The 13,805-nt window shown below is 57.8% G+C and overlaps 1 protein-coding gene across 1 annotated transcript in view; it reads left to right on the plus strand.

Annotated features, from left to right (window-relative positions):
• The window catches only part of Isx (intestine specific homeobox), a 13,455-nt gene extending 7,244 nt beyond the window's left edge, over positions 1-6,211 (plus strand). Inside the window, exons 3-6 of the mRNA XM_012515239.1 lie at positions 732-760; positions 2,869-3,017; positions 5,286-5,393; positions 5,987-6,211. Of these exons, the coding sequence (XP_012370693.1) occupies positions 732-760; positions 2,869-3,017; positions 5,286-5,393; positions 5,987-6,211 (511 nt within the window). The remainder of the gene's footprint in view (positions 1-731; positions 761-2,868; positions 3,018-5,285; positions 5,394-5,986) is intronic.
• The last annotated feature ends 7,594 nt before the right edge of the window (positions 6,212-13,805 follow it).

Consider the following 13,805-nt stretch of genomic DNA (forward strand, 5'->3'; position numbering starts at 1 on the left):
CACCACCACCACCATCACCACCACCACCACCACCACCATCACCATCATCACCAACTGTATAAAGCTCCCCTGGGTCCCAGCCCCTGGCTGTATGCACTCGCCCTGCACACAGTAGAGAGAGGCTGACAGGCGGCTGCAGCCTGAGTGTGTGTACATGGGCGCCAGCCCAGGCCTGGGATGTGCCTGGACCCCAGCTGTCCTAGGAGAGCTGTTTGGTCACAGGAAGGAAAAAAGTCAGGAGTTGCCCATGAGTGAGGAGATTTAGGGACTGTGCCCCAAGGAAATGGGAGCTGCAACCCCATTTTCCAAGGCCCGCAGTCAGGGAACCAGGCCCACCACCTGTCCTCCAGCCTGCACCATCCTTTCTGGCCCCAACCAGAGCTCCAGCCCCAACATCTGATTCTTTGTTCTGAAAATAAGAGCACAGGTGTGAAGGACAACTCTTTTCTTCCTCAGTTCTGGGAAGGAGCCCAGGATCTTTGCACAAGGCACATCCCTTGCCTTGTTTTATTTTGAGACGGCCTCACTGAGTCTCTGAGTTGCTCAGACTGGGCTTGAACTTACAGTCCTCCTGACTCAGTCTCCCCAGGGGGTGGTCTCCTCTCTCCTAGGCATGGTCCCTCTGTAAGACACTCCCTCCCCTCCCCCACTACACTGCGTCGGGCTGCATCTTGTTGAAAGTGGGTGTCCTCTGGCACTCGTGCTCCACACCCTCCCCCTCCCTCCTACAGGGCACCTCCCCTTCCCAGCCCTCAGGAGGGCTCCCCACTGCAGCCCACCTGCATTCCCTGCCTGAGGGGCCCATCGTTCCCAGGACTCGAGGGCCAGCATACACTGATGATGCCCTCCTTGAGCTTCACTCATGAGCAATAAGCCTTGAAATGCAACCGCCCGCCTCACAGATGCCTCTGAGTGCCCACAGGCCTGGCGTGTCCAGACCAACCCTGTGTCCCTGCACGCAGACACGTGCTTGCTTACACACATGCTCCTGCTAGAACGGAACTGGCCAGCTGTTCCTGCACCTCCAGGCCAGGACTTAGTCCACAGCATGCCTGCAGCTGCACTCCCAGACGTGCCCCAAGTCTGCCCCACACCTGCTGCCCACAGCCCTGGCAGTGTGACAGGAGGGGTGGCTGGCTGACCAAGGCTGACGTTCTGCTGCCGCTGGGGCTTTGTCTCTTGCCCAGTTCCACCACAGGAGGACTTTGGGGATGGATTCTGGCAGGCCAGTCAAGTCCTGGCTGCGTACTTCATTTTCCATAACAGTGGCGAGTAGGGAAACGAGTTTCCACCAGGAGGGCACTGGCCCAGAGCAAAGCTGCACGGGCAGGGGTGGCCTGACCACTCTATACACGTGCACATACCCCACAGGCTGGGCAGGCCAGGAGGGACTGCTGGAGTCATGAGAATGCATTCAAGAGTCAAAGCAGGTGTAGGAGCTGGGACTGTAGTTGAGAGCCAAGCCCCAGACACATGGGTTGTCAGAGAAGAGCCAGGGTGTGGCACTGGCAGTGTGCCTGGGTGAGCAGGCCAGGCCTGCAGGCTGGAGGCCAGAGGAGGCCGTGCTGTGGCCCGGAAGAGGCCCGTGGTGGGATCAGATGCCCTAGCGTCAGGGGACACCTTAGGCCTGAACCTGCTCTGTAAGCAAGTCCAGAGGCCATGCCACACATGTCAGGCTTCAGAGCTCGGAGCCTCAACCAGTCACTGCCTCTCCCTACCCCGCTGCCCTTGACATGCTTGCAGCCCACTCTGACCTTCCAGTCCTGCCTGGAGTCTGCGTCCTCATTGCAGCACGGGCAGGAGGGTAGTGGGCAGGGGCTATGACTTAGGCTGAAACCAGGTCCCTCCCTGGGTACAACCCCCAGCCTCAGGGCAGTCCACCCTGTACTTGGGGAAAACATACAGCTAAGGGCATGCTGCAAACCCTCCCTGAGCAGTCACAAGACAGTGGTGAGAGGGAAGGTTCCCGGCTTCTTTTGGAGCAAAGAGTCCCACTTTGAAGTGAGGCCCACAAGAGAAACAGGATGACAGGGATAGCAGACAGCAGGTGGGGACAGGAGATGGCTAGACAGGTCCCATGGGCAGCAAAGCCCCCACTCGGGCCAAGGTGCAGGGGCTAATCAGGCCCCCAGTGCCTGCAGGGGATAACAGTGGAGAGTTATTTTAAAAAAAGGACAACGCTTCCAGTACTAGGGGGCAGGGAGGAACGTGCCTGTCGTGGATGGGCACAGCAATCTCACAGCACTGCTTTTATCAGCAAGCAAGAAGTGTGGGGGGAGGGGAGGGGAGTATGCGTTCCCTGGAACGGCAACTATGGGGTGGGTAGCCAAAGAACAAGCTAACCAGGGCCAGAGGTCCTCTGCGTGGACAGCTGTCCCCTGCAGATGTGGTCCTGCTCAGAGCGCCAGGCAATCAGTGTTCTGCCCTTCACTGCGACAAGCAGCCTTCCACAGGCTTCCCTGTTCCCGAGGAGGGTCACAGCGACCCGAGACCCTGAGACCTGTTGCAGAGCTGGTCTGTCATGTTTTTCTCTGTAAGGAACAGGATGACAGCATGGCTATTACTGTGCAAAAGCAGCGGAGACAGAACACGGCCCTGGAGCTGTGTTCTAACAAAACTTTATTCAGTAGCAGATGGGGCAGACGCAGCCTGCAGGAGGCTGAGTCCCCTGCTGCAGATGGGCATGGTGAGGCCTCCGACAGCACAACACACCAGACTGGACTTTCCAGAACATGGACTGGCCTCTGCCCATTGAGATACTGGGGAGGGACACAGCTCCCAACCCATGTGCAAGGCCAGGCTGAGGCTGGGCAGGGGCAGGAGGGTGGCCCTGGACTGGCCTGACCCCTGGGCCTTTCCGCACAGCAGAGAGGAGAGCCCGGCGCAGGGCCCGCACCACCTTCACTCCGGAGCAGCTGCAGGAGCTAGAGAAGATCTTCCACCTCACCCACTACCCTGACATCCACACCCGCAGCCAGCTGGCTGCCAGGATCAACCTGCCAGAGGCCCGGGTGCAGGTACAGTCACCCTTGCACGCCGGGAGGCTGGGCCACAGATCCTGCTCCCCAGCCAGGCTGCCCCAGAAAAGGCTCCCTGGCTCTGTCTTCTGTCATGGCCACCTTGGCCAAGGGTCACTTCCCCGGGAGGGAGGTCACCAACACTGTAAGCCATGTCCCTCCTAGGTGGACATGAGCAGGCGGGCACTGGGTATCTAAGTCCACCCAGCTGTGTCCGAGCCCTGCTCCCTAAGGCTTATAACCTCCCCTCAAGATACAAGCTGTGATCAAACCAGATGGTGTGTGATAACCTACAAAGAGCAAACACTTAAAAATAACAAACAAATAAAATGTTTATTACAGTAAGACACATTACCACTGATCCCTCTCAAATTCTCCCCCTTGATTTTAACACACATCCCACTGTTCGCGCTGCTGTCTACAGCAGCTCTGGGGTCCTCTTTCTGCGGGTCTTTTGTTGCACTGTCCTGGCTCCCATGCAGTCCTGAATCCATTCAAAATATTCACCTTTTGTGGTCACTTGGACTTTGGGAAAGCCAAAAGCATGAAGTGCCAGACCTGGGGAGTGAGGCGGGCAAGGACACAGCACCACGGCCTCATGGGCGGCCGGCCTGTGGATGGCATTAGCAGCGCGTCCACCACATTCTTTATCACCCCTCATAAAGACGCTGGGGTAATGACAGAGGCACTTGCCCAGAGGATCATGGGATAAGTGAGTTTGAAGCAAGGGGTGCTTTCTAAGGGAGGTCACTGGCGATGTCTTTTACTGTAATAGTTTTTTAATCAGGGCTGGCCAAATAGCCCAGCAGATTAAAGTACCTGCAAGCAGGCACAGGGGCCAGGGGTTCAATCCCTGAGCCTGCCATGCCGGCCCCACCCCCATGGTGTGCTGAGAAGGCAATTGAGACTGGACGTGGTGACGCATGCCTATAATCCCAGCTCTTGGGAGGCTGTACACGGATGGATCATTATGAAGCCGAACTACTAGTGAGACCCTGAACACTTTGCAGACCCTTCCCTAAAATACTAAAATAGTAATAATAATAATGATGATTTTTTAGTCTAAACCCCTGTAGTTTTTGATCACCTCTTGTAGGTCCTGACAGTCCCCACCAGGATCAGCTTGTCCTGTTCAGGGCTGGGTGGCACTGATGTGGGGCTTGGTGGACAAGGGCCAATGTGAGCACCACCAGCCAAACCTGCAGAGATGACAGAAGGCAGAGGACCACGGGTGTCCAAGCAGACTATTCAGGAACACTGAGACTTGGACTTTGTATAGCTTGAATATGTTGTGAAGCATTGTTCTTACTTTGATTTTGTTCCCAACCACTTAAAACCATGGAAACCACTCTTCTCTCACACTGCCCCCTACTCGAGGCCAGGCCAGCCTGCAGGTGCCGGCGGCCAAACCCCATCTGGACATGTGCCCGTTGAGTGGTGCAGCCCACGGCCAAGCCTGGCTCCTGCCAGCAGCCGGACCGTCTGTCTAATCCTCCTCAGCCCAGGCATCCATGGCCGGGATGCAGAGCCCTGGGTCACCACCTGGCAGTGCACCCTGCCCTCCCTATGCACCCTCAGATTTGCATGTGTCAGGCTAGCGTGAAAATCCTGCCAGCCCCAGCATGGTCCTGCTTGTGCTTGGCACCACTCTCCATCTTTTTTAAATAAATTGCAAACTCTAAACCAGGGCCCCAGCCAACATGGTCCTCCCTGGTCTCTCCACTGGCAGAGGATCCCCAGTCTTGGCCTCTCCCTTCCTCTTCCCCCATGCAATCAGGTGCCAGCTGAGACCCAGACCTGGTGTGTGCCATAAACCAGAATCATTGAGCCCAAGCAGCCTGCGCCAGGGGCCTGGGGAGCCCGAGAATGCGGGGAGCGAGCTGCCTGAGGTCAGCTGTGAGGGCCAAGCGGTCACCAAAGCTGCCAACAGTGGCTGCTGGAGAAAACAACTACAGATGAGCTGACTTGGTCCACTCTGGACTCCGATTCTTGGAAGCCTTCACATAAAAGTCAAATTTTCCACACTGAAAATCACCCAAGCCCAAAACAGGGCTCAGTTTTACTGGTAGCAGCAGTGGCCGGTGACGCTGAGAGTTGCTGCTACCCCAGGGTCACTCCACAGGGTCCCACCCCACCTGGGGCCTGAAGGCTGTGACCCCACCCCCGGCTCCCCCGCCTGGCCTGTCCGGTGCATCACTGGGCTGCGCAGGCGAGGCGTCGGGGGAGAAAGCCACTCTCATCCTCCCCTCCCTCTCTGCCCAACCACAGATCTGGTTCCAGAATCAGCGTGCCAAGTGGCGGAAGCGAGAGAAGACGGGGACCCTGCAGCAGCCAGGCCAGGCTGCCTCGGCCCTGCCGCCAAACCTGGATGTGGCTGTGAGTGGCCCGATGCCCCGTGGGTGGGGGCAGCACCACGGACGCCCCAGCCTGACCGTGCTGTGGACGCCCTCAGCTGGGTCTGGTGCACAGGCCACGAGGATCTTTCTGGGAAAGAACCTGCACGTGCCAGCTCTCAGTCCCTGTCCTTGTCCCCAAGTGATGGCCACAGGGCCCCCTGGCCCTCCAGAATGGTCTGCAGACCAGGGTCACAGAGTGAAGTGCTCGACAGGGACGGCTGGGTCCAAGCCCCGCACACCTCCGCGGAGCAGGGGGCAGAGTCAACACGTCCCTCAGGCCTTAATGGTTTGGGCAAGGGCAGGACAACTGAGACACAGGGAATTCGGGGGGTGCAGGAAGTGCTGCCTACACCTCAAAGGCCTGTGGTGCTGTGCCCCACAGCACAGCCCTGAGCTGAGCAGAGCAGATGCCAGACATCACTGCCCGCAGAGGCCAGAGCCCTACTGCACCATGGTCCCCACTGGGCCTCAGCGCTGAGCCCAGAGTCCTGGGCAAGAAGACACCCCACCTGGGCCCCAGGCGCAGGACAGACATGCCCGGAGCATCACTAGAGCTCAGCCCTCTCCCCACAGGGCCCTGCACTGACAACATCCACGCTGCTCGGCCCGGCCTCTGCACCTCGCCGCTCCCCACTCACCCCTGCCTGGGCCCCCACAACGGTCACCCTCCTGCTGCAGCATTCTTGGGAGATGCAGACCACGCCGAGAGCCCTTGTCCAGCAGACCTGCCTGCCCGACCTCTGTGTTCTGCCACCTGTGCCTCCCAGGTGGGACAGTGCCTGTGCCACTTCAACTTAGGCACGGACTGGAGGTGGCAGCGGTGCCCAGACCTTGAGAAAATCAGCCTCATGGCCCAGGCCCTACATACACCTCAGCAGCGGGCTCCAGACAGCTGTGGCTGGCATCTCCGGCTAGCTGTGCACCCCCGCCAGCCCTTGCCCCCTCTGGCTTCGGCTGAGCTCTAAGCAGCCATGCAGGGGCCTCAGGGACCCTTTTCTCCCTGGGTCAGGACAGGCAGGAGCTCATACATCCTCTCAGCACTCACTGTGATGAACTCCCTGGATGCCACGGAGCCCTCAGCAGAACAGCGGGACAGAAGCAGCATGTCTGTGGTGGCCAGGGTGCAGTGCCAGCAGTGCCCTGGGCTGGAGGCTGACTCTGCCTTCACACTTCAAGGCAGGCCTTACAGAACGGGACAGAAGCAGACCTCTCGGTGTGTGGTTGTCCCACCGGACTGGGAAGGTGTCCTTGCAGCTGGGGTTGATGAAGACAGGAAGCTTTCTCAGAGCCACCACCTTCCACAGACAGGGGTAGCCAGAAGCCACCTCCCTAGTCCTGGAAAGCCTGAGATTCCTGTCAGTTCTTCATGTCCCCACAGCGAGACCCTGGGGGGACTGCTCTCCCACCTAAGCCTCAGTTTCCCTGTCTGTAAGATGGACCTGTAACTGCCTTGCCCCCTCTGCTGTGCCTCTGTGGAGCGAGGCCCTTATTCCTGTGCCTATAGGAACAGCATTTGCTGAGAAGCCTGCCCTGCTGTGGGGATGGGGCTCCTCCCCAAACTGGGCAGCCGGCAGCCAGCAGTCAGCGAGCTTGAGGAATGCACCACCAGTCCAGAGCCCTGGGCGCAGGAGCAGGGAGCCAGGTGCTAGCCTATGCTCCCTCCAACTTCCCAGAAGCCTTACTCTTGAGTCCTCAGGCTTCTGGGTCTACGTGTAGCAGTAACAACACAGCTCTGTCATCAGGCCCAGCCAGCTCACAGTGTGACCAGATGTCTCCAAGTCACCTTGGAGACGAACGTTCACCCTAAGGGGCCCTGCTTCTCCCTTCTGGCTTTCCCTCAAGCATTCTTTTGTTCCTTTATGTTCATGGAGTGTAGGACTGCTTTAGAGACATTCCCAGCTGTGTGGCCAAGGGCAGGCGGCCTTCCCTCTCCACCTGCTTCCTCCCTGGTCTCAAGCCTCTGGGAGCTGTGGCCACTGAATAGCTGATGCTCTCAGGCACACAGTGACTACTCAGCACACACCACGAGGAAGGTGACTCCCCAAGGCCCCTTGTATCCTTTTTTGCCTTTCTGAAGCATCCCGGGAACCCAAGCTCCCTCCTGGAGTTCTTAACCCAGCTTCTGGGAGGCCAAGGAACTCTCAGAAGAGTGCAGAATCCTGCGTGTTGTGTGCTTGTTTTCACAGAAAAGTGGGGCTTGTTGCTTTTATGAGTTTTTGCAAAGGGCTCTGAGACTTGAAATCAATAGCCACAGAGAAGCCTGTGGGACAGACCTGTGCTGGGTGCGACAGGCTGGCTCCAGCTGTAAGGACACAGGCCTGGGGGAAGTCCAAGCAGAACTCTTTAAAAAGATAAAATCCGGGCCGGGGAGATGGCTCAGTAGAATAAGCGCTTGCCTGGCAAGTGCAAGGGTCTGAGTTCAATCCCCAGTTCCGCAAAAAAAAAAAAAAAAAAAAAAAAAAAAAAAAAGGAACAAAAAAAGATAAAATCCGCAAATATTGCTTCAGCTCCAAAAGGCCCAATAGTGGGTGTTGGGGATGTATCACCATGGAAGCGGCATCAGAGCTGGACCTTTGGGAGTCATGGGTCGTAGGAGCGTCTCTGTGACAGGCCAATGCCTTGTGGCGCAAGTGGGTGCCTTCCCTGGTCTCTCTCCCCTCTCCAGATGCTGGCCCTCCAACTGAGGGTCTCAGACTCCAGAACCATGAGCCAATAAATTCTGCTTGTACAGGGCACCTTTTGTGGCATTCTGATACTGCAGCACAAACTGGACTAGGGTAGCCATGAAGTGAACAGGGGCAGAAATTCTACTGAAGTCAGGGACAGCTGAGGGATCCACTAAGAGGTGGTAACCGGGCCAAAAGAAGACCCGTTTTCAAAGAAGAGGTGCACATGAGCACATGTATGGATGCCGACATCAGCAGGGAGGCAGTGTGCTCTCCACAGGCGTTTGTGTTAGCGCTGACAAAAATCACAGTGACCGGCAAGATAGCTCAGCAGACTAAGCACCTGCTTAGGCCAGCACAGGGACGGGGGTTTGATCTCCACCACCACACGCGCCAGCCTCTCTCCCGAGCACGCTGAGCCGGCCACCGAGTCCAGACTTGGTGGTGCAAGCCTATAATCCCAGCACTGGCAAGGCTGAAAACAGGAGGATCACTATGAGTCCAAAGTATATAGTAAGACCCTGTACCAAACACATTTAAAAAAAAAAAATTTTTAAAGAATCACTTGCAAGGGCCAGCCAAACAGCTCAGTGGATTAAAGCACCTGCAAGTAGGCACAGCGGCCAGGGGTTCAATCCCCAGGTCTGCCTTTCTGACCCCGCCCCCCAGGGCATGCTGAGATGGCAATTAAGACTGGGCAAGATGGTGTGCACCTGTAATCCCAGCTCTTGGGAGGCTGTAAAGAGGCGGATCACTACAAGTCGATCTAGTAGTGAGACCCTGAACACCATGTAGATCCTTCCCTAAAATACAAGACAGAGAGAGAGAGAGAGAGAGAGAGAGAGAGAGAGAGAGAGGAATCACTTGTATTGTTAACAGTTTTCTTTTGTCTGAAGCTAAAAAAATAGCTCAAAGGTAACAAAAGAGGCACACATCCTAGAGGAGCATACTGGGTGGACCCCCTTCTGCTGCAATGCTAAAGAGTAAACCCGAGCATCCTACTCCTCTGGCCCTTTTAAATCTTTCTTTGTGCCCCAGAGCTCCCTGCACCGCCCTGGCTGACTACCACCTCACCACCCTCGTGCCTCAGCCTGCCAGGTAGCTGGGATTACAGGCTGGGTCATGCCCACTGCCCACTCATCGTTATGCGCCCACTTCGGCATTGTTCAGATTTTCCCCATTATACAGTTACTTTTATCTCCTTGACTACTTTCCTTATCCATGTAATGGGGACAAGGCCTTTCTGGGCAGCCAGCCAAGAGGACTCTCTCAGGTGACACATGAAGGTTTTACACTTGTGGACCCAGGTTATGACTGGATGAAGCTATTATTCGTTGCTTTTCAAATTCCTCAAAAACTCGAGGTTAAAAGTTCAGGCCGGCAAAGTGCTTCGTATCGGTAGCACTTGTTTAATAGCCACTGACCCTTCATAGCTCTATTTTTTCAAAACCAAACCAAGCAACAGAAAGTGGGCAAAAGGCCAACACAAGAGACTCACGGGAAGAACACACATGGATACTAGCGGAGACTACTCTCTGCCTCCTGCATAATTAAAACATCCACACAGGAGCAGCAGCGCCTCTCGGCTCAGCAGGCTCAGGAGAGATCCTACCAGTTGTCATCCCACTGAGCAAGCGCGGACTCCTCAGTGGCCTGAGGCTGCTTCCCATGCCAGTCTCTGGCAGTGACTCCGCCTGCTCCAGGGCCTTGCCCATGCTGTAGCCTCTGTGGCAGAGCCCACGTGGGTGCTACCGCAGGCAACTCCGGAGCACAGGCACACTGTGCTGTTTGTACCATAAACCTCCCAGGTGTGTGTCTCAGACCATGTCCCCAGCCAGGGGCTGCGCATGGAGCCGCTGCAGCAGAACTTGCATGTCGAGGCATGAGAGGCCGGAAGCTGCCTACAGAGCAGCCTCCATCAGGCTCACCTGGTACTCAGAGCCCAGGTGACTCCGTGCACGCCTCGTGGCAGCGGCATACATGTGCCTTACATGGCCACAGCGCTGCCTCATTATGATGAGAAAATGGGCCTACCCCACGCCCAGCAGCCTCTGCTGCCCGAGGACACTGCACCCAAAGTGCAGCTGCCTGAAATCGGCAGCAGTGGAGTCACCCTCGTGACCCTGCCTGGCCTGGCCTCTTCCCACTCTGAGGGACCCAGGCCACCCTTGCTCACAGTTCAGGCTTGTACAGCTGTTGCTGGGTGACAGATGATGGGGCCACGAGACCCCAACCCCACAGACCTCAAGCTCTGAGCCACACTCCACTTCTGCGGTACACTGTGTACGCTTCCACAGCCTGGTGCTCCCTCAGCATGACGCCCCCAGCCAGAGATGACCTGCCTCTCTCCCCTCCTCTCCTATCTGCACACAGATGCCCCCGATCCTGCCCAGAATGGCCACACGCACCTGTCTCTCCCAGCCCGCACCCGACTGGGGGGAAAGCTGGTTTCCCAGGCCCCTGTGGGAGGCGTGCGCTGCTGCGCTCTAGGACAGGCTGGCTCCCAGCCCACGCCTTTGCCCTCCCCACTTCTGCCCACAGCTCTCAGCCCCCAGACCCTGGCAGATGCAGCCACGCCACCTGCTCTCCCCCACATGAGGGGGGAGGTAGAGTCCAACTCCTGACCAGGCTCCAGCAGACAGGCAGCCCCTCTGTGCCTCTCTCAGTGCCCAGGTCCTACGGCCCTGCTGTCTGGCAACTACAGCAGTCACCCTGATGATTCCTGAGGTAAGCAGTTGTAGGAGGAAAGGGTTTGGTCGTCCTTGGTCAGCAGCCCCCCGCTTTGGGCCTCTGAGGCAAAATCGTCCTGGCAAAGACAGGCCAAATAGCTCAGCAGATTAAAGTGCCTGCCTAGGCAGATGCAGGGACCAGGGTTCAATCCCCGGCGTGCCATGCCGGCCTCACCCCTGGGGCACAATGAGACAGTGATTGAGGCTGGGCGTAGTGGTGCTCACCTGTAATCCAAGTGCCTGGGAGGCTGAAAACAGGAGGATCACTAGAGTCGGATCACTGTGTAGTGGGGCCCTGTAGACCCTGTACTAAATACATTTTTTAAAAATCATCCTGGCAGAGGTCCAAGGAGCAGAGAGCACCGCTGTGGTGGGGCCAGGTGAGTGAGTTGAGCCTGCAGCCCCTCCCCACAGACAGCATCAGGGCTGCCACTAAGTCCCTTCCCAAGCAAGGGCTTGGAGAACACCCCACACGCCTCGACCTCCAACATGGCACCCCTTCTGACCCTCTCCTGCAGAATCGGAGGTTTCCAGAAGCTGAGCCACCAGGCCTGGTGGGGACAAAGTTGCCCCCCGCCATGCCCCAGAGATCGGACACCAGGGCCGCTCGGCCCAACGAGCTGGCTCCTCACCCTCCGGTCTAGACCACACTAGCTTCCCACAGCCCCAAGGTCACCACAGAAAGCAATGGGAGGCTGCAGCCAGGCCCCAGAGACCACGTGGTCTACACAGCCCTTCCCTCAGGACTGGACACTCATGGAGAGAGCTAGCTGAGCAAGAGGCCTCAGCTAACGTGGGGAGCCCAGGACACAGGAGTCCCCAGCTGTGCAGTAGCCTGCCCCAGAGAGCAGCCCGAAGTTCAAGAGTGAGGACTGGAGGTGCTCCTGCCCTGCGCTGAGTCCTCCGGCTGTGTCCACACCTCCTCCCTGACCTAAAGAGTGCCGGAAGCCTGTCCAAGCCCGCTGTCCAGCCCTGGCTTTTTGCAGCACTGTGTCCTCCCCACTCAGCAGAGGCTGGGGACATGGTAGATGCTGGAGATGCAGTCACCGGCTGGGCTGATGCCACCCACTGCTTCCACCTCTGCCCTCCCCACTGCCCAGCACAGGTGTCCTCCCCACCTGCCCTTGGGAAGCAGGCCCCTGCAGCACACAATTGGGTGTGGGAGCGCTGGGCCACCATGGCCCACAGACCCACAGGTCAGGTGCACATTATCTTTCGGGGCGATCCTTCCTTTCCACCCAGACTATGTGCCTCACGCAGATGAGGTCCTGGGCCCTGGGTCTTGCCACCCACCTGACACTTTAGGTCTCACACCCACCCTGTGATGCAGGCAGCACAAGAGCCAGGGGCACAGCCAATGCCGCACAGCAGACTCTGACCGGATTTGGGTTCACCTAAAGCTGCACTGCTGACCACCCCGGGGGGTTGCACCCAGGCTTCGCACAGAGCCGCAGCTACAGTCCATTTGCTTATTTCTCAGCCTGAGACAGTCTCACTGACCCACTGAGCAGCCCTGGCTGCCTCCAGCTTGCGGTCCTCCTGCCTCAGCCTCCCAGAGTTCTGAGAGCCCAGGATGCCCCACTGAGCCTGCTGTGAGAGTCAGTCACATAAGTGAGCTTCGCACCTAGCTTGCGGCAGACAGCATGCCTGTACAGCCGCCCGACGTCTCCTGTGTCTGGCTGCAGTAGGCTCAACACACACAGCTGAACAACCAAGTCCGCACTGCGCCCGGGCTCCTGTCTGCCAAGCCCCCCATGGCCCCTGCTGCAACGCTGGCACCGCTGGAACCAACCAATAGGACTGGGCTCTAGACCTCACAAGGGACGGAGGGGCATCTGGGTCAGTCTCCAGGTGGCATTGCCAGGGAGACAGCCAGGTGGGGACCAGGCTGGCTTGAAGAAAAGATCCCTCCCCTCCTCCACTGACCGCCAGATGACCTGGGCAGGGCTGCTGCAGAAAAGTTACAGCCCTCTTATCGGCTAGAGGTCATAAAGTCATTTGGTGGCAATTAGAACCCCAACAGGTCCCCTGGCCTTATCACCCATATCCTGAGATGTTATTTGAAGGGGGTCATAAGTGGGCGAGGGTAGCCAATGGGAAGAGATGACTCCGACCTAGAGATGTGCTGACCCCGGTGGGCGGAGGCAGGCAAGTGGGCCCTGCCCCACAGCGCTGCTCGCCACTGTCGAAGAGCACAGGGCCAGGGAGCCTGTGCCCATGGTCAGGGACATGGAGAGACACGGCAGGAAACACTGCCGGCACCCTGGCCAGAGACTCGGGCTGAGGCCCCGTGGGTAGCCGAGCCCTGTTACTCCCAGCAGGAGGAAGAGACGCAGACCGGAAGCACGGCCAGAAGGCCCAAATGTGGAGGACACAGGGTCAGCATGGGTGAGGGGACAGGCCAGCAGGAGGCCAGGTCCTCAGAGGCCAGGCCCGGGAAATGGGACCAGCAACAGGAGGAGCTGTGTCCAGGGACCCAACTCAGACCTGGAGTCAGCTGGGGCCTGAGGGAAGAATGGCCAGGGTCCACCAGCAGCTCCCAGCTCCCACTCAGTGCAATCTCTGGGCCTCTCTTTGTATCTATTAGTACGTATGCCCAGCACAGAAGGACATCACCTTCCACGGGGCGTCAGTACGCGCACACGCAGCATCGGAACCCTCGGTGCTCCGTCCTGCCCCTCCCCGCCCCACCCACACTGCCCCTGCCCGCTTGCAGAAGCGCTAATTCCATCATTTGCCCCATTCATTTCTGGTATTTTTCCATCCCTTTGCCTCCTCCCTTCATTCTCCCGCCATCTCTTGTTTGTCCTTTGAAAAAGATCTGCACGCTTCCCATTTATGTCTATCAGAGAGAGAGCGTGAGAGAGAAAGACAGGGGCAGAGACAGAGACAGAGACAGAGACAGAGACAGAGACAGAGAGAGAAAGAGAGACAGAGAGAGACAGACAGACAGACAGACAGACAGACAGACACAGAGACAGAGAGACAGACAGACAG

This window comes from Octodon degus, unplaced genomic scaffold (assembly GCF_000260255.1).
Source record: "Octodon degus isolate 3935 unplaced genomic scaffold, OctDeg1.0 scaffold00004, whole genome shotgun sequence".
In the NCBI taxonomy this organism is placed as follows: Eukaryota; Metazoa; Chordata; class Mammalia; order Rodentia; family Octodontidae; genus Octodon; species Octodon degus.